At 40.4% G+C, this 20,833-nt stretch overlaps 1 protein-coding gene across 3 annotated transcripts in view; it reads right to left on the bottom strand.

The window, feature by feature from the left end:
• The window catches only part of samd4a (sterile alpha motif domain containing 4A), an 80,468-nt gene that overhangs the window by 35,326 nt on the left and 24,309 nt on the right, over positions 1 to 20,833 (bottom strand). For all 3 annotated transcript variants that reach the window (XM_005458891.4, XM_005458892.4, XM_019367593.2), the window contains exon 3: positions 3,038 to 3,613. In XM_005458891.4, the coding sequence (XP_005458948.1) occupies positions 3,038 to 3,613 (576 nt within the window). The remainder of the gene's footprint in view (positions 1 to 3,037; positions 3,614 to 20,833) is intronic.

Below are 20,833 nucleotides of genomic sequence, written 5' to 3'. Positions count from 1 at the left end.
AACATAATATTGCTCAACATGTTAAGGTTCCAGTGCACATGTTGCCGACATCAGCATTAATGGGTCCGACAGTGACAGGCTGTCATAGCAGGCCTCCTGACCACCCTATGAGACGGGCTGTGTGTAGTCTGTTCTGGATTGTCTGGGTAGAGACCCATCGGCCATATCATCCTAACTGCAAATCTGTAGATGACTGCCGTCTTCTTGGGACGCCCAATTTGCAGCCTGTCTCCAACATTCCCTGTTATATGGAACTTGGCCTTCAATTGGGAGACAGTACTAGCTCTCACTTCATATCGTGCTGCATCTTTGTTTTACAGAACATCAGCTTGAAGTTCCCCTATGGCACACACCCTATCCAGATCAGTCAAATTTGGCATGCCTGGAGCAGACACTAATTTTCCATTGTAGCAAGGTCGATGCTCACAGTTGCTGCTTATCAGGGACTAATTGGGCACCTGATTATCAGCACCTGGGATTCCAGAATCTCAAACCAACAGTCAATAGCTGAATAAGCTGTTTGGCAGTGGCAGAGAAGATTTGGCAAGTTTTTCCATTGGCACAACCCACGTACTCAACTCAATCGACAAATGCATTTTCCTTACAAATATGACACCAGTTATTGCCAAGAAGCATTGTTACAACAAAGAAATAAGCAACCAATCACAAAGTAGGTCAGACATTAAAGTAAAATGAAGTGTTTTTTGTGCTATTGGAAGAATGCGGATGGATTTGCATAACAGAAAACACATACGACTCTCAGGTTTATCTCCCCTTTGTGCTGTGTCTCAAATGATGTTGTGCCTGTTTAATATATACACTGCATTTTCTCTCTGGGATTTTATGCAAGTGTACATTCTCAGTCTGTAAATTTATCCTCTATATAGAGCCCTCAAAAATTCCACAGTTGGCTAAAAAAAAAAAAAAAAAAAAAAAAAAAAAAGTAGCATACAACATGCCTCTTTAGGGCTTACATTAATAATACAAGATGATTATGATTAGAGTACTCAAAATCAGAATTTCCTGCTCACTATAAACTATAGCTCATCTGTGACATAAGTAGTTATTTAGATTTAATATCTGAAGTTTCAACCTCCAAGCAACATACTAAACAACGCCGCCTGTTCAATGACCTGAGGAAATATTTTTCCACTGTGTATAACTTAAGTAAATCCATCGACCAAGATATCCGTTTGCTTGAAAAGCCTTTCCTCTTCATTTCTTCATCTTAGTAAGTGAAATCTACTCTTACGGGGTCAAACCAAGGTTACCATTACTACTAAAATAGCAATACTTTCATCTCAAAACAGTTCTAGTGTCACACATTTTCATGAGACTGCTGAAGTGGATGAAGAGAAGGAAAAGGTGGAGAAGAGCAACAGCTTTTTTGTGTCGCCTATCTGGCAGGGTAAACTGCCACTGATAGTCCACTCTCTCTCTCCTCCTCCTATATGTGGTGCTCTTACTGTTGGCGCTATGTATAGGACTTCATGGGCTTCGTTTAAAATAGGTGCCCAGCTAACATTTCAAGTTCCAGTCCCTAAATATTAGCCATTTTCCCTAAATACAGTCTGCCACAAAGGCTGCCTTACAAGGGAAAGGATGGGTGGTATGTGCTGTTGTGGTTTGGACTAAAGCTTAGAGTGTGGGTGGGGTGTCATCAGGGTGTTCTCTCAGTAGAACACAGGTTGATGTGATTGGACCATTATACTCCTATAGCCCTTAGTGTGACCAGATGAACACATAAGACATGTTGACCAACAATGTAAAAATAATTTTAAATAACTCAAATTAAATACCTAAGCCAAACACTGACTTTTTCTGATGCCAAAACCACCTCCCTGTGATCATTCTATAACTCAAAATGCCAACGCATAAATACCAATTTGCTTTGAGTGTGTCCAATGCTTCTATTCATTTTACATTTATAAAAAAACAAAACAAACACACACAAGAAAATAGACCTTTGCTCTCTGTCTCCACCAATCCTGTACTGGTAGCTGAAGTAACTCTAGTTTATCAGTTGTGAAATCCTATGGTCTTGTTTGGGACCCAAGCTGTTAGCAGTCTAACATACAAGAGGATCTTTCTTGGAGCAGCAAGCAGAGCTTTAAATGTGCCTTTATTTATAAACCTTCAGCTGTTTCTTTCATCTCCCAGGAAAAAAAAAGAAAAAGAAAAAAACAGAGCTCTTGCATTCTTGTCTGGAAATATCCTGCTCTGACCATAGTTATGTTCAATTTCAACAGCCCAGCCCTCCCTATGTGTTGTCTTCCACCCAACACTCAGCCTCTGTAGTTGCTGTGTGGGTTCTTCAGAGTGTACTGGTCAGGGTGTATTAACTGCTGTGACTATTTGCTCAGTACTTGTTTACGTTCAGTGTAGAGTGTTTTTTATACATTTGTTTAATTTATTTATAATGAAACAAGTATTTAAAAAGACTGTTTTTAAATGTGGACTGCCTTTTTTGTGGCTTGTTATAGATGCTTTTGTGCTTTTTGTGCGATTTCTTTAGTGGGCCCTTATGAAGCTACTCGGTCCATCAACTCTGAAAAAGAAAGCAATTTTAGCTCCCTTCCCCATCTTTTTAAACCAACTCTCTTGTGATTGGGTACTCCTACCAAACAAGCGGTTTGGACAGCAGGTGGGTGGGGCTTCTGTCTTCAGAGGAAAAGTGGATGCTCACATTGACCATATATGGGCACCTATTCTCAATAAAACTGTCAGGTTCTGTTTTAAACAGAGGGTTTAGACATGCTTCAAACCTGAGCGTTTGGCTCATAGGAATATAAGCTGATCACATCATTTTAAACTATTGCTGTATTTAATATGAGCATCTATAATTTTAATAATTACCTGACAGATTACAAGGAAATGAATAATAAGTTATCAGTCAAAATCTGAAATTGGGAAAGATTTTACAGGATGTTGCAGAAATGTAACCCACTGTATTACAATATTTATTACATCATTAAATACCCTAATCTGTGGCTCCTATGAAAGAAACAGAGGAAAGACAGGACAGGTTTTCACTTACTCGCGTTACTGCCTCCGCCAGTTCCAACAGTATTGATGGTCGCAGGCACAGAGGATGATGGGTAGAGAGGGAGGTGTCCGTTTTCACAGCCATGCTGATGCCAGCCTCCACCTATTCCTGAATCCCTGGAGCTCTGCCACCCATTGAGGCGGTCATCTGAGCCATAACGTTGGTGGTGATGCAAGTAGGGAATCCCTGATGAAGAGGTGTTGGTAGAAGAGCAAGATCCAGATGAGGTCAGGGTCGAAGGAGGTGTAGACTGGTGGTGATGGTGAGGCCCGGCAGGAGGAGGCCTTTCCAATGAGTCTCTCTCCCTCTCCTCCAGGTGGTTGAGCCAGAGTGCCAGAGCAGCGCGGTCTTCAGGGGAGGTGGCGGGGTGGATAAGGGCGTAGGAAAGGAGCTGCCGAGACTCCTCCAGGTGATGGCCGTGCTCGATCGTGTGGGCCAGGATGCGAGGCAGCAAGCGCATGTATTCTCCCTTAGCTTCAGCGTTACCCGGTTTGAGCAGCGGAAGATGGGTAAGGACGAGGGAGATGACACGCTCCTTGGGCTCACTCTGCCATTGGCTAATTATACCTGCAGGACAAAATGAAGGAGAAAATAAAAAAAACAATATGGAATAGAAATGAAAAATTCACCAGTATAAACAGTGCTTAAAGTAAGATTTCTTTTATGATATTTAAGGGAGCAGCAGAGGGGAATGTAATTTATAGATAGACAGATGAATTGAAAATAGAAGACACCAAGATGACGTCAGACCCACTGCACCATCATCCTTCTATTTTGTTCTTTCTAAAAACACCCAGGTCTGTAGATTGCTAATGGAGGCCATACAGCTTTGGACATAACGTGGAGGTCATGGAGCTCTATTGTTGTCCCAGTCAGTAGCCCATAAGAGGTTCATTCCTATCATCTTGGACCAGGGCTATAGATACCAACAGGTCAGGGCAACAACTCTGACAGCCACACAAATAGAGACACGAGGCATTAAGAAGGCCGGCTTCACTTCCGGCTTGTGAGACACGTCTGTATGATCTGTCCACTACTGTGGTGATGTACAGCTCTCTCTGCCCTGTCAAGTGGACAGATGCAGCTCTGACTGGGCAGATGGAAGACCCGTAAACCCTGAAGCCCTCTAAACAAGGCTCACATTTACATTTCCTAATGAAACATGACCAGCACCGCAAGGTGAATACACACATTTATCCCAGACTCGTATGTATGTGACGATTTAGTTTGCTTTTAGACTTCCTTGTTGTTATTTAGAGAGCAGGTTTATAAAAATTCTCTCATAATCTATAACCTGTCATTTTTACCTGACAATGAGACCTTTAGCAGGATTTAAGGCAGAGCATCCAAAAAAGAGACACCAACTATAAGGTCACTGTTAACGACGGCACCTTCACATTTCAAGTTATTTTAACAGTAACAGCAACAAACTCTTAAACACCACGTCCTTTGTGCCTGAACAGGCAAATATCCATGAGAGACAACTGTTCAGTTAATACCTTTAATTTGGACAGACATCTTTTCATCTCAGATTTGTTCTGAAATCTAAATCCGTGCTCTGTAGCGAAACTCAAATTAACAGAGTTCTGAAGGTGTCAAAAATTTCTCCCAACACAGTGGTCAAAAGTTCTTTAGACTTTGTTTTCCAATCCTGCAATCAATTGCTTGACTGTGAGGAAATCCCACCTCTGCAACCCTTCAGTGACCTGTAGTCACCACAAAAACACTATAAGACCTTAAGGGATGTTTCTACAATAGAAAACAAACAGGCCGCTGGCACTCTCTGAAAGAAAAAAAACTTTCCCTATATTTATTAAAAAGGCTAAAAGAGAGACATGTTTCCGCAATAAGCCAACATCAGTGTAGTTTAAGACAAACGACAATCAAAACATATAAAACCCAGGTGAGACTCCAGTGCCAGAGGGCATAATCACCATCATAATATACCGTTATAATTTCACAAAATAGTAACAACCAGCAGCATATCATAACTACTAGAAACAGGAACATAGAAAAATATACACAGAACAAATAAAAGCTCTTTAAGTGAAATAAATGTTTTATGAAATATCACAAAAAGAAGCACCTATAACAAAAAACCCCCACTTCACATTCAAAACTTCAGAGTGTTCTGTATGTAGCACATGAATCCACCTTTTCCCCAAATTCTGTAGACAAAGGAGAAAATGTGGTGGCAAACACCTGTGTTTGAATCCTTCTTATTTTTAGACTGCCATTTGATGAAATTACAGTCTGATGAGGACGTGTTGGTCTTCTTGTCATGTAATAAATGTAGTTAAGCCAGTGCTCTCTTTCTTTTCCATATTCTCCTATACCGGTTACCCTATACGTCCTTTCAAGTTTTGAAGCTGAGTGCACTATCACTCTTTATTCTAAAAGTTAATACAATGTTTTCAACAGCAGGAGAACTGATGTGTGTGAATTACCTAAGGTTTTGGTAGATCACCATCAGTATCCTAATCTATCAAAAATGAGTGACTCTTCAGATTTTTCTGTTCCACTCATCTGACCAACCCCACCCACACTCTCCCTTTGCATCTGTGAGCAAAGCTGGCCCCACTCACTCACAAGTACTTGATTTAGTGATTTGGGTTTCAGATGCCTTTAGTAAGGAGATCAGCTAATGTGAATGGATGCCATGAATGGAAATAAATACTGCACCAGACCAAACTGTCCAGAAACAGACAGCCTACACGCAGAGTAAGACATCTAAGGGGGAGGAGGTAGGGTAATGCTGGGCTTACCCTGTGCGATTTTTGGCCCATTTTGAGCCGATTTTTGAGTCGTGCGACCGTTTTGGTGATCGGCCCGAGTTTGGCCTTCATCGTGTGTCGTGCATCGTGTAGTATACATGGGGTAACGAGAAGCGATTACCACCTCACAACCAGCTCCCGATCATCAATCGCTTGGTCGTGAGGATTTCAAACCTGTTTGAAATCCTCCCAACCGTCGTGAGGATTTCAAACCTGTTTGAAATCCTCCCAACCGTCGTGAGGGTGTCACCGCAGCCACTCACACTGCGCACGCGCAAACACATAAACGTCGGTGAAAAAGACGGAGTAGCACAGCAGTGCAGCGTGTGATCTGGACACAAGCGATGGAGGCACTTGTAGAACTTTGGAAAGCTCATCCGAGCCTTTTCGATGTGGCCTCACAAAATTATCACGACCACAACAACCGTGAAAATAGTTGGATTTACACTGCTGCTCAATCACAGCTGCCTGATCAATGTTTTTCATTAGCAATTTAGCAAAGTTGATGGTGGTGGTGTGCGTGTCAGTGTGAGTGAAAGACAGAGAGGGAGAGCGAGTGACAGATTTTCTGTTATAACCTTCATTTTATGGACGCACAGTGTGAGCACTCAGGTCGCATCAGAGCATCAGGCCGTATAGTGTGAGACCCTGCATCGTGACCTGCGAACTTATAACCCCTGCGAGTCAATCGTACAGTTTGAGCAGAAGCTGAATAACGCGACTGAAAAAAATCGCACAGTGTATGCCCAGCATAAGAGGGAGGCAGAAGCTTGGGATGGGGTGGGGGGATAGATGGAAGGAATGAGAGTGAGGTGTGTGAAGGGAGCCTTGGAGTTACTCCACTCTGCTCCAAGGATGATGTAATTCTTCATTCCTATGAATGAGACAAGCCTTACTCCATCTGGGAACAGGAATTGTTCCATGATTAAAACTCAGTTATATCCAAATGACTGGAAAACATTAAGATGCAAAGCAGAAATCCTGAATACTGTGGTTAAACCTACAGAAGTAGTGGTGCATAGCTAGCTTAAAATGTAAATGTAATCTTTTGTCAAATATTTGAACTGACTCGGGCAGACTAAGAACCATCAAAATTTACGAGTCCATAACAAGGCCTGACTAAGCAATACTAACCACCAGCAAGTAAAATGTGTCAAACAAACATGACAAAGACAAATCAAAAATACTACATTGTTAGAGTAATTTTGTTTGAGATTAAAAATGATGTACATGCTTCTTTTCCCACGCATCCCTTCACAACACAAAAAGCTTCCTGTTCTCCCACAAACTACAGTATAAAGAAAAAGCGAAAGAAAACACATTCTTCCAAACACAAAATGTTTGGAAGAATGTTGTTATAACTATATGAACCCGCTTCCAATGCAGATGACTACACCTAGAATTAGCTTTACATCAGCAATGAATGGATACCACTAACACATACATACTGTCAGATCGATTCACTAGCCAGAAGCTTGGTGCGCGTGTTTGTGTGTGTCTGTGTGTCTGTGTGTTTGTGTTCCATGGCTAAGGAAGAAGACAAAGACTGAGCAAAGCTTGGAAAACTTAACACCATGAAGTCAGGATCCCACTTCAAGCTTACTGGGCAATTACTCCAAGGTTAAAAGGTCAAGAGGTCAGTTCCTCCCACAGTGAATCCATACTCTCTCACCACATGAGTCATTATCCGGTTGTTCAGTGATGACGTGACGAATCCTACTTCCGGGCCTAAAGTAGTCTGCGTTTAATATGGCTTTTGTGTTGTTAACATGTTTAATGTTTTGTATTTTCTTCTATTTAATCTCAAAAAGCTCCTAAAAGAGTCAGAGGAGGGAGGTCAACAGTCAGTGATCACTGTTGACCTCCCTCGGCTTTTATTACTGCTAATCATTTATTTAAGCTCAGTTTTTAAAACCTTACGATGTAACTACAGCACAGCCCATGCAGCAGTATATGAATGACTAACCTCGTATTGTGGATGGATTATCTCACTTGTTATCCTGGCTGAAGTTTAGTCCTTTTACAGCATCCTGCCATGCGATTACATTTGTTCCTGACCACCGAGAACACTCACGTTAACTTTTATCGAGTGGAAAAAAAGTTAGCTTGTTTATGTTATGCTAACATAGCTGTGTCGCTAGCGGTCACGTAGCACATCATTATATACCAGCTAGCCAAACTTCAGTAACCCTACAAACGTCACTGCTGTTTAGTTTTCTGTCTTCATTTATGTTGGAAGTTATAGCAGAACTGTACGTTTGAATTTTTTTCCAAAACCCCACAGTCAGGACATGCTATATTGTATTTAGATAGAAGCTAGCGAGCTAACTTCCTGCTAACTTCTAACGCCGTTAAATGTCATAAATTCCATTTTCATGGATGCCTGGATGTTAAACTCAATTGTTACACCTGGTAGAGCAGAACACTGATCATTTTATTAAAGATGAAAGACTTTAGACAGTTTTTCAACTCTCAGTAATGCCACAGTGATCGTTTGATATATGGACCTGCAGCGGAGTTTAGGCCCAGACACGGCCAGTGACGTCAGACTGAACAACCGGATAGAGTCACTGAGAGCTTCACTGGAACTATGAGTGGCTCTGACGAACTTCTTCACCTCTACAAACACACCTCAAACACCTGTTTCTGTAAACAGACACAAGGGAGCTCCATGAATAACAACCTACTGTGTGAGTGTGTGCGTGTGTGTGTGTGGCTGATGAGCCAAAATAAAAATGTGAGAGGCTTGAGACAATCAGAATGAGACAACCAATAAAAATAACACAAAACAAAGTGATAGAAGCGCCTTGTGTCATTTTAAATGAGACATAGGTATGTTAGGTTTGCTCCTATACAGTAGGCACAGTTGTGGGCATGCTAGGAGATGATGAATCATTGTGAAGAAATGCTGAAAAAGAAAGTCAGACACAAACACACAGGGAAAGCTCAGAGGGAGAGAGGCTGACACAGCATTTCCCAGATGTGAACAATGTGAACTCTGTGTGCCATCCCTGCCCTGGCACTGCCCTCTGACACCCTCTCTGGCAACTAGACAAAGGTGCTGCTTTCAACACAGCCCTGCTTCATAGTATAATTCCTCCACTGTCAACCTCACATCAAACTGCCCACCTTTCTCCCACAACACAGCCACTGTGCTGGCACAGGAGGTACAACGGATACACAGAAAGAAAAAACAGGAGATCACTGTAACAAGATGTCAAAGGAGTTTGCAAAGAAAGGCGTCTGGACTTCTTTAAGTTGCTTGAAGACGTTTCACCTCTCATCCGAGAAGCTTCTTCAGTTCTAAGGTCAAATGGCCGAGAGTCCCAGATTTAAACCCAGTGGGAGTATCCCCCCAAGGAGGGACAAAGGACCCCCTGGTGATCCTCTAATCACATGCGCCAAGGTGTGAAAGCGGGTGTGGGACCTAATCAGCCAGGGTTTCGAGTGAGCCCATTGTGAAACCTGGCCCCACCTTGTCATGTGAATTCCTGAGGTCAGATGGCCCAGGATGTGAGTGGGCGTTAAGGCGTCTGGGGAGGGAACTCAAAACTGGATTATAGATGGCAAAGTCCAGACGCCTTTCTTTGCAAAACTCCTTTGACTACGATGACCTGGATGACTGAGAACCTTCACAGACATACTGTAACAAGATCACTGTCTACATATGCAACACCAATTTTTATTTGTTAGCCTGCAATCACATTCTTGTTATTAAATAAAAATAGTTAGTAATCATGCCACAAAGAAGTTGTTCCCATTCATAATATAGTACGTGAAGTTCTTGGTGATCCTGATAGTGTTTTTTAAATATGGCGGAACAGCCACATTAAAACATGAAGACATTTGGCTGTCTTCATGTTTTAATGTGGCTGTTTCACCATATTTAAAGAATGGTAAATAAACAATAACCAGCAAATCGAAAGGCTGGAACCAGCATAAAAAATAAAGCAGTTTGGAGTAAGGGGTGTGACTCATTTTTTCCCCAAACATCTCCCTCAGCTAAGTCTATCAATACAACACTGTCCAGCTACAGCACAAATCTGAATGCAACAAGTTCTCTCTTGTTCTGAGAAGACTGTTCAACTCCAATTCTGTGAGTAAATGTACCCACTTCAGAAACTTAAAGCCCCTTTTCACAAAATAAGACATGAACATGTTTCTCAACACAGCCACAGCCCTGGAAAACCCCACAGTAACACAAGAAAAAAAAGAGCAGGAAAAGCAGAGCTGTCTCTTGTAGACATTTTAAATACAGACTGGCCTTTTAGAGAGACTTCAGTCTATTTAAATTGCACAGTTTAACCAATGAAACATGAATTTCTTTTGTTAATAATCAATCAAATCAATTAATTAACCACTTATTCCACTCAAAATGTATTAGTTTCTTCTTTAGACAAATGCATGTCACCCTATTCAATAGGGATGGGAATTAAGAACCAGTTCTTGTAGAAAACCGATTCCCAGTAGTCCAATTCCTTGGAATTGTTAGTCTGCCTGGCTATCAATCCCGCTTATCGGTTCTAATCACTGACAAATAGAAAGGTAGTATTGGCTCATTACTCTGAGATGCACAGTTTTTCTGCTCTAAAAGAAAAGAAAATAACACTTCAAACAGCCAGGAATAGCAACAACAACTACAGGAAGTCAGCTCAATTAATACAAATCAAACTGGCTCTCCGGGAAAGGGGAGTTTAACTCTGACCCTGGGCTGGACACAGTGTGTCCTCTTCACAACCAACTCTGATCACAAGACACAGGCAACAGTGATGGAAACAATGTGATTGATTTAGCTCATTTGTTACACATTGGTTATGTGCAAACACCCCCCAATGAGCAAACACACACACACACACACACACTTGTGAAGGCACATGATTCCACTCATTCTAAATATAGACGGGTCAACAGCATACAAAGCGACAACAAGGCAGCTAGCACAACAGATAAGCCTATATTAGTGGTTAGTAAAGGGACACAAAATCCCAATCATCCTTACAATGACACCAGCTTTGTATTTGTACATTAACGGTTAGGAAAGGGAGGAAAAGAACAGTGTGTCTGATGATTTCTTTAATAAAAAAAAAGTCTGAGGTTTTAAATTAAAATTAGGATTACATTTCGGGGGGAATGATAACACAGATACAGCTGATGTGTAAGCAGCTAGGCTAGGGAATGCATCTAGTTTAAGAAAAATCCTACAAGCCTCACATTGTTAAAGACTTGATGTGTGAGTTTGGCCTCTAAACCTGTGCTTCTCCTGTTAGCAAAACACACACAAGACTGGTTCACTTTGTCCCATTTCTGGCAGCTTGCTATAGCTGCTGTTGATCCAACACGTAGTCTTGTTCGTCAGGTTTCCTTAACCAACCAAGAGGACAGCAAACAAGAGAGAGCTTACCAACAATAAAAAGAACAGGGAACTTAGCTAGGAAAGGACCTACCAAGAGGGCTAAAAACGACACAACGGAAGAGACAAAAGACAGGAGGAGACAGAAATGTTTGAGTGAAAAGTCCCGGAGTAACTCTTTAAACCACAGACACATGAAAAAATTAAATCCTGGACAGAAAACAACACATATGGATTCACAAGAATTTCCGTGTCCAGGGAAATAATCTGGATAAAAAGCAGTCTTGAGAAAGGATCTGGTGGGGGTTACTTAAGGTGAATGATGTTAAGAAAGGCTGAGTAGTAGATAATGGAAGTAAGGGGTGGGGGGTATTGAGGAAAAGTTCCTGCTCCTGCTTTCCGGGTGGATTCTCCAGCTCAGCAGTGGGGAATGTGCTGGCATACCGGAGGGCTTGCTGCTGAAGAATGCAGCAATTTCTAACGGATCTGAGTTCTCTCTCTTACAAACAGACATCCAGACCGAGCCCCAGACCTCTCCCTACTCACACCAAAGCTTTCACTTTCTAGTCACTCGCAATATCACCATGTCCAGTCATTTACACAAAAGACCTACATAAGATACTGGTCAGCACTACCACTACTGTATATGACATGACCAAATCATTATAACTATGACACTTCACTGTGCTTCAGCACCAAAGCACATACAAGCATAAACAATGGGATTTTTGAAATACCAAGTGTCTATAAAAATATATAAACACATTAAAGTACTCATGTCACTGTATACTTTCAGTGAAGCACAAAAATATGTATGAAATTCCATTTAAAAAAAAGAAGTGTGTAACTCTGAATTCATAATTATTCTCAGTCTTAAAATAATGACAGAGTATGTCTATTAACACAAGTACAACCTAACCATAACCCAATTGTAACCCTCACACTAAAACCACATTTTGTCTTAAAAAATGCCTTCAAACTTGTGGGGACTGGGATTTTGGTCCCAATAAGGGCTGTTGGTTCCCACAAATATAATAAACTTCCACTTTTTGGTCCCCACAATGATATGAATACACACTCACACACACATACATAGAGAGAGATTGTAATGTGTCTTCTTTTCTTTTTCTATATATAAAATGAGTGAAAAAGCAGCCAAAGACCTTAAGAAATCCTGGAGAACTATCAATCAAGACCACTTTAAAAATGACAAGAAAATGCTCCTTGGAAGCAAAATACAAAGAATTGGAGGATGGCTCAAGACATGAACACAGTACTGTATGCATTTATTTTCTTTTAAACTATAGAACTGACTCTCCCTATTATATTTCTGAATTGTATCCTTGATGCCCCAGCAATATTGCTCACCTAAAATTAGTGCAAATAAAGCAAAGTGAATTGCATGAGAGAGAGCGCATGTTGTGACAAGAAGAGCAGACAAGCTCCCACAGGCCCAAATCCAGACAGGACACGGGGAAAGAAAAGGAAGAGGGTGACAAATAGAGCACCCAGCTAACCAACCTGGTAACTGTGATAAACATCCTGCCAAGTGCTGTATCATAACAGACAAGGAGACTGCACAAAGAACATCCTGGCACGTCAGTGACTTTCAAGCTAAAAGCAAGAAATCTTTCAAGAACGCCACACCAGCAGGCTCAGAACTTTGAAATTTTTGGAAAGTCTGTGCAAGATTCACTTTGTTCACACAGAGTAATTCACCAGCGAGCATCATGTGAGAATGTTTGAAACATGACAAATGATGGGTGATGCAATTAAAAATTTTATGTTTGTTTTAGGCCATGAGTCTCACAAGGATGCTCTAAACCAGGATGCTGCTAGAAGGTTCTCTGCCATGTTTGACCCTCGCATGGCTCAAAATGACATGGATTCACTTATTTTGTCTTTTAACAATCAATGTAAATCTATTTTAGATACGGTGGCACCTCTGAAACAAAATGCTGTCCATTCTTCAAATTTCTGTCCCTGGATAATTGAAAATATTCAAAATTTTAGGAGATATTGTCGCAAATTAGAACGTTTATGGAAGGCTTCCAAGCTTGAGGTTCACAGGGTACATCTCAAGGAATCAATTTTCTCACTTAACGACATAATAAAAAATGCCAGAACTGAATATTTTGCTAATCTAATAGCTTCAAAAAAAGAACAGTCCCAGAGTATTGTTTGATACAATTAAGAACATTGTCTCTCCTGATATTCCTCATGTAACAGTCTATGCTAAATCTGATTGTAATGACTTTTCAAATTATTTTGTTAATAAGGTCGCTGCCGTCAGGTCAAATATTTCTCAATCATCCTCTCAGTATCACACTGACACTTTGCTTACCTCTGATACCTGGTCCTCTTTTACTTCTCTTACCTTACAGGACATCAGTGCTCTGTTCTGGTCAAATGAAACTGACTTCAAGCCACCTTGATGTACTTCCTCCATCATTTTTCATTAGTATGTTTGACTATATTGGCCCCTGTATTCTGGAAATAATTAATACTTCTCTTTATACTGGCTCAGTTCCCAGCTATTTTAAACAAGCTATTGTTGAACCAATATTAACCTCCTAGGACCTGGCGTCCACATATGTGGACATCACATTTTGGGCTATTTAGACCAAAATACTCAATTTTACTCTACAACTGCCTGATATCCACTTACGAGGACATTATACTGCTACTGTTCTATCGAAATTTTAAACGAATATCCTCGTATGTGGCTCTCATTTGTCTTAGAAACAAAAATTAGGTAAAGAAAAATATCTGGTAATTCTTTGTTTTTACATTCATTGAGCCCCAATATGCCCAAATATCAAAGAGAAATTAAAAATCCATGCCGTGGAAGAGTTCGGGTCTTAGGAGGTTAAAGAAACCAAATTTGGACCCATCTCTTCCAAGCAGTTACAGGCCAATATCAAAATTACCATTGGTGTCAAAGATCTTGGAAAAAACAGTTGCAGAACAACTTAACAACTTTTTGGAGAAGAACAATGTTCTGAACATTTTCCAGTCTGGTTTCTGCAAATTGCACTCCACTGAAACCGCTTTACTTAAAGTGTCTAGTGACATTCTGATGGCAGCAGACTCTGGAGAGTACACCGTTGGATCTCACCTCTGCTTTTGATACTGTTGATCACATCATCATGATAAATAGGCTGAAGGACTTGTTTGGGATTACTGGTGTTGTTTTAAAATGGATTATGTCGTATCTATCTGAGAGATCTTTTACTGTCTGTATGAATCACGTGTTGTCTGAAACATCAGTTCTGCCTTCTGGGGTACCTCAAGGATCTGTTTTAGGTCCAATTCTCTTTTTGCTGTATATACTCCTTCTAGGCCAAATTATCAGACGTTACAATAATATTTTTTATCATCTCTATGCTGATGACATTCAGTTATACTGTTCTTTCAAAACTTCTGAGTTTTATAAATTGTCGTGTTTAAATAATTGTCTGTCAGAAATCAAACAATGGTTAAATGACAATTTCCTCCAGTTAAATGCAGATAAAACAGGAACCTTGATTATTGCACCTGATCACATGCTCTCAGAAATTAAGCAGCATATCAGTTTTTTTAGACCCTTCATTTCAGTCGAGTCTCAAAAACTTAGGAGTCATATTTGACAGTTCAGTGTCTCTTGAGAAACACTCTAAACAACTTGTCCGGAACTGTTTTTATCATCTAAGAAACATTTCTAAACTCAGACTACTGGTGTCAAAGGCAGAACTTCAGATGATTATTCATGCTTTTATCTCTTCTCGTTTGGATTATTGTAATGGTCTTTTTACTTGTCTCAACAAATCAGCTCTGGATCGCCTTCAGACTGTACAGAATGCCGCAGCAAGACTTTTAAGGCACAAACAAGAGGTCACACATTACCCCAGTTTTGGCTTCTCTTCATTGGTTGCCAGTAAATTTTAGGGTTCATTTTAAAATTTTAGTAGTAACTTTTGGAGCTCTGCACGGTGAAGCTCCCCAGTATATCGCTGACCTGTTGAAACTTTATGCTTCATCCCGAGCACTTAGGTCGTCAGGTCAGAGGTTACTGGTGGCCCCACGTACTAGGTTTAAAACACGTGGGGATCGGGCTTTTCAGGCACTGGCACCAAGGCTGTGGAACTCCCTGCTGTTGTCTTTACGCTGTCTAGACTCTGACTCCTTTAAAAAGCAGCTGAAGACATTTTTATACAAACGAGCTTTCAATTAATTTTTTCACTGTTTTATATTATTTTTTTGTATCTCTGATTTTATTGTGAAGCGCCTTGTGATTTTTATCTGTAAAATGTGCTATATAAATACATTTTACTTACTTACTTAACTAAAAATCATCAAATTATAGAACACATCTAAAAATGACAGACGAACAACAGCAGATGCTCACTTCCACTTTTACAAATTGGAGGATGACATTTGTGTACATCTGGACTACTTTTGTCTGTTGCATACATATAAAATCATAGTAACTTTAAAAATATATTTTGGCTTAAAAAAAACCAAAAAAAACCAAAACACAGGTCTATTAGGGCTGTTTGATATAACGATATATATCGGATGACGATATAAAAATGTCTATCGTTTCATTTTACGCTATCGTTTGTTTCGTGGTGTCGCAAAATAAACTGTTTACGGCAATATTTTTTCACCGTTTTGATGGGTCACTGTAGTGGCTATATTAATTTCTTAAAGTTCTCTCTTTCTCTTATATTTAATATAACCACACTATGGACGGACAAGCGCCTGTTTTTATGCGTTGTGGTTAGCAACAACGACGGTAACACCATCGCATGTCCGCTTGTTTTTGTTCCACATAAACCTTTCACAATAAAGCTCAAGATCCTGTTGAGACTTTTCAAAATAAACTGAATCACGTGAAAGAACAGATTATTTACGGATGAGAAGTAAAAAAGAGCCGCCAGGTGCTAAAAAATAAACCTTAGACTCAAACGTTAGAACAGGCTTTTCCCCGCAGCACGCCGTGTAATAAATACTCACAAAGAAAACGGCGGCCGTTACAACTTATGTCTAAAAATGTATCGTTTCATGCATCTGTTAAAACTAGAGATGGCACGATACCACTTTTTTATGTCCGATACCGATACCGATATCATAAATTTGGATATCTGCCGATACCGATATGAATCCGATATAGTGTGTTTTTTAATCAATAAAACTGTTTTTTTAATATCTTGCTGCATTTTGTATAAGTTCATACTCAAGTTTAAATAAACAATAACACTAAAGCTATTCTGTTATACCTGTATGTAAAAAATACACTGCACCCAAAATATTTCATAGTTCAGGAACACTGATCAATCTAATAAACTTAATCCTCCCTATTCTGGTATTTTAAAGAGTACTTAGCAGAAATATTAAGCAACCTAACTAATAGGGTTGCAAACTCCCAGCAAAAAAAAAATAGGGAACCACCCCCCACCCTCCACCTCATGATGCTTAATCGACGTAATCAACTTTAATTTGATGCAGGGTGAAAAAAAAATGCACAGAAATAAATTATTTTTCAAGAATAATTAAATAGATTCAACATCTTTCTTCAACAGAATTGCAGAATTCACAGATGGTACCTTCTCAAAGGAAAAAGTACTATAGCTTACTAGGGTATATTAGACTTAACAGTTACTATATACAGTAATGGACTTCTATACATTTTACATCAGATTAAAACTTTGGGTGTAAGATTCAGATAATTATTTATTAAAAGCTAGGCATTTTAAATGAGAATAAGAAAGAAAAGTATGTCTTTGTGCCCCCTTTTCCCTGTTAATGCCCTATCGGCCCCCCTGGCTACACTTTGCTAGATCCGCCCCTGCACAGTTACCAGCAGTCAGCTACGTAGAAAAGGATCCTGGTGTAGAAAGTAATATTAAATAAATTCTAACAACAGCTTATCAAGCTTAAACGTGCTGCTGTTGTTCCGCCGCTGGTTTCCTCTTTCTGGTGCAAAGTGGACCAAAAACAAAGAAGAGAGATGGACACGCGACAGAAAAGCCGATCAGCTGATCATTAAGCAGTTTCACGATTGAAGTAGCCGCAGGAAGGTGAGGGAGAGAGAGAGTCAGTCGCTCCATATATCGGTTGTTAAGCTTAACATGGGAATGCTTTACAAACATTCAGAGATGAACTTACACACTTGCTTTACTTCTCTCTGGGATAACTTCCTCGAGATGAAATGCTGGTTTGGTAGTGAGGCTACAAATACACACAGCCACTCTATCACGTGACACATACTGCTCTGACGTGCTACGGTTATGAGCCGAGTTACGCCGTGTCGCAAGTTTTGTGAGGTGTGTTTTTGATATTTAATGGATCGGATTACATTTTTTATTTCTCGCCGATATCCGATCCAGTAATTTAGGTCAGTATCGGACCGATACCGATACGTAATATCGGATCGGTCCATCTCTGGTTAAAACACTGGACTTCAGCTACATGACGCGCAGCTGGAAACACTTCCCGCAAGTCGAGCTGCCCGAGATTCACATAATTTACAGAAAATGTTAAATTTTTGTGATTTATATCGTTATCGGGACGATAGAATTCTTATATCGGGATATGAGATTTTGGTCATATCGCACAGCCCTAAGGTCTATCCATCATATAATAATAATAATAATGGATTGCATTTATATAGCGCTTTTCGAGACCCTCAAAGCGCTTTACAATTCCACTATTCATTCACTCTCACATTCACACACTGGTGGAGGCAAGCTACTGTTGTAGCCACAGCTGCCCTGGGGCAGATTGACAGAAGCGAGGCTGCCATATCGCGCCATCGGCCCTTCTGGCCATCACCAGTAGGCGGGAGGTGAAGTGTCTTGCCCAAGGACACAACGACCGAGACTGTCCGAGCCGGGGCTCGAACCGGCAACCTTCCGATTACAAGACAAACTGCCAACTCTTGAGCCACGATCGGGGGTGAGACAAACAAAAGAACTGAGTGCAAATTAAAAAAAGCTAGAACTAGGGATCAGCCAGGTCTTAGCCTGACCTACTGACATATATATATATGAATAAGGGCATCAGTACCCTGCAGTACCCACAATGGCTTTCATAACCCAAAAGGAAAGCCTCACAGCCCACATTCATGATGTATTACAGATTTTAATCAACAGTAGGAAAAAACAGCTTTTAAAACTAATGATATGATGAACTTTTCGCAGCCACACTACCACTGAAAGGCTGGTGTATATGGATAAAGCTGCACCTGACAACACACAGACTGATGCCATGGTTCAGGATAATCACTTATGGTTCAACTTCAGAAATGAAACCTAATAAGTCCGCCGTGAAACTGAGGAAGAAGAGAGCAGAGAGAGAAGATCTATCCCTGTCCGTCTAAATAATTGCTGCGCCTGACACGTGAGGCTCAATGAGAGGAAACGAGCAGTCAAACTGTCAGGAAACCAATCGGCAGGTGATTTACACCGCTCTTACTGCTGACTCTCGCTTGCATACATGCTCCTCTGATCTGGGTATTTGAACAATAGACTGCTTTATAAAAAAAACCCAACAAAAACAAAAAACAAAAACATGACTGACATGCATCCGCTCCATGTTAACATGCAGCCTGGTTTCCATCAATCAGACACAACAGGAGTGTTGGTTACTGTCAGCTTGGGCATTCTGCATTACGTCTACAATCCAAGAGTGAATAGATGGTCTAACACTGTAAAAAGCAGCGATTACACACTGTATTTAAATGTAAGAAGAAAAAAGCAGCTTTTTTTCCATTTACAAATAAAGACTGATGATGAAATGATGACAAATGCATACTAAAATGATTTAAAAAAAACAACAACAAAAAGAAATTCAAAATTAAATTTTTCCCTAAAAAATAAGAATAATAAAAACAATAACAATAATTACGCAGACTAACTCTAGAAAACAGACCACAAGAAATAGAGCTCCTGTCTTCAGATCACACAGGTCACTATTCCTGAATGAAAGATTATTCTCTCCCTCCAATGTGCTTCAACAATCAGAGAAAGAAGCTGTGACAGGTTCCTGTAACTCACAATAGAACAGGAAGAGGATCACCTTTGTAGCAGTCTTAAATCGACACAGCCAGGACACCTGGTCAAATTATAGAACATAATACAAAGCACCGCTCTCATCTGGTTATCACATAGCACATTGTGTGCGAGTCTCTGTGTGTGTATTCACTAGCACTGGAGTGCAGTAGGTGTAAAGTATGTCTTTTCCTCTTGGGTGCTTATTTATTTATACTGTGTAATATTTTAAACAGTAGCCGATGTGAGTATGCGTGTATGTGCTTAAAGCGGGAAGCACCTGCCTGACTGTTTGTGTGTGTTTGCGTTTGTGCATGTGTCTGTGTGGGCGTGTGTGCGTTGTGTCTCCTTTTCTTCGGAAAAAGGAAAAGCATCATTATGACTACTTCAGATGCCGACATCCTGCTTCATCGGCTTCATCAGAGAAGAGCGAAGCTCACATTGTCTGACATTATTTCACAGTCACGCTGACCCTCAATTAAAAAGTGTGCCAAGTAAAGAAATCCAAGTGGTGGCAGGACTGTAAGGTGCTCCTCGACCTCATTACAAGTTCAATTGAGAGATATAAAGCATGATAACAACATTTACAGTTTACTAATTTATTCTTTATTCAGACTATTCTTTTGGTAAAAACTAGTTTGTGATGATTTCTGTCCCCAGCAGTGGAGGAAATTTGGAAATAGAACGGCTGCTGTATGAATGGGAGACAATTCCTTGCCATCCTTTACTCCAACCCCCCTCCATTCTCACTTCCTCAAGTCTTTCCCAACATCCTCTCCTCTCCCCTGCTGCTGTATTAAGTGGATATAGGTCTGGAGGAAGCAGGCTGGCGGCTGAAAGCAGGGCAAGTGATTTTTTAGTCTACCTGTCGATGTGTACGTAGCACTACAGTGTTGGGGAGGCTCTGAATGTGGCAGTCGCAGCTAGGGCTGGGCCATATTATACCGTTCACGGTAATACCGGTACAATGTTAGGCAACGATAAGAAAATGAAATATCGTGATAGAATATGGGTAAAACGCGCATGCAGTGCCTTTGTTTTCATACGCACATGGCCGAAAAAGCACGGTGGCAACGGAGAATGAGAAGGGGAAAAGTGGATTGTTGAGTGAAACGGATGAACCAGAATTGGTTTGTAAAAATGGTGCAACTTCAGTGATGTGGAACTGGTTTGGTGTTTGTCCGACAGATACACAACAAAGCACTTTTTTTTTTTGTAGAACATGCAAGCGGGCTGTTGTTATTGCCATATTTGTCGGACTAAGGTGCTCATAAATCTGGGAGTAACCTGGGTCCTAAACTCCGTCCACTTCAGGTCCCAAAGTCAAACGAACACTGCAGCATCAAGGAGAGTTAAAAACTGTCTAAATTCTTTCATCTTTAATAAAACGATCAGCATTGCTGCTTTACCAGGTGTAACTATGAGGTTTAACATCCAGGCATCCATGAAAACCGAATTTATTACATTTAATGGAGTTAGAAGTTAGCAGGAAGTTAGCGGAAGTTGGGTAACTAGCGAAACTAGCGAGCTAAGCATTATATAGCATGTTCTGACTGAGAGATTTCTGAAAAAAGTCAAACGTACAGCTCTGCTATCACTTCCAACATAAATGAAGACAGGAAACTAAACA

This window comes from Oreochromis niloticus, linkage group LG1 (assembly GCF_001858045.2).
Source record: "Oreochromis niloticus isolate F11D_XX linkage group LG1, O_niloticus_UMD_NMBU, whole genome shotgun sequence".
NCBI classification, from domain to species: domain Eukaryota; kingdom Metazoa; phylum Chordata; class Actinopteri; order Cichliformes; family Cichlidae; genus Oreochromis; species Oreochromis niloticus.
The sequence above is the reverse complement of the archived record's forward strand: the minus strand, read 5'-3'. Positions and strand labels throughout refer to the sequence as shown.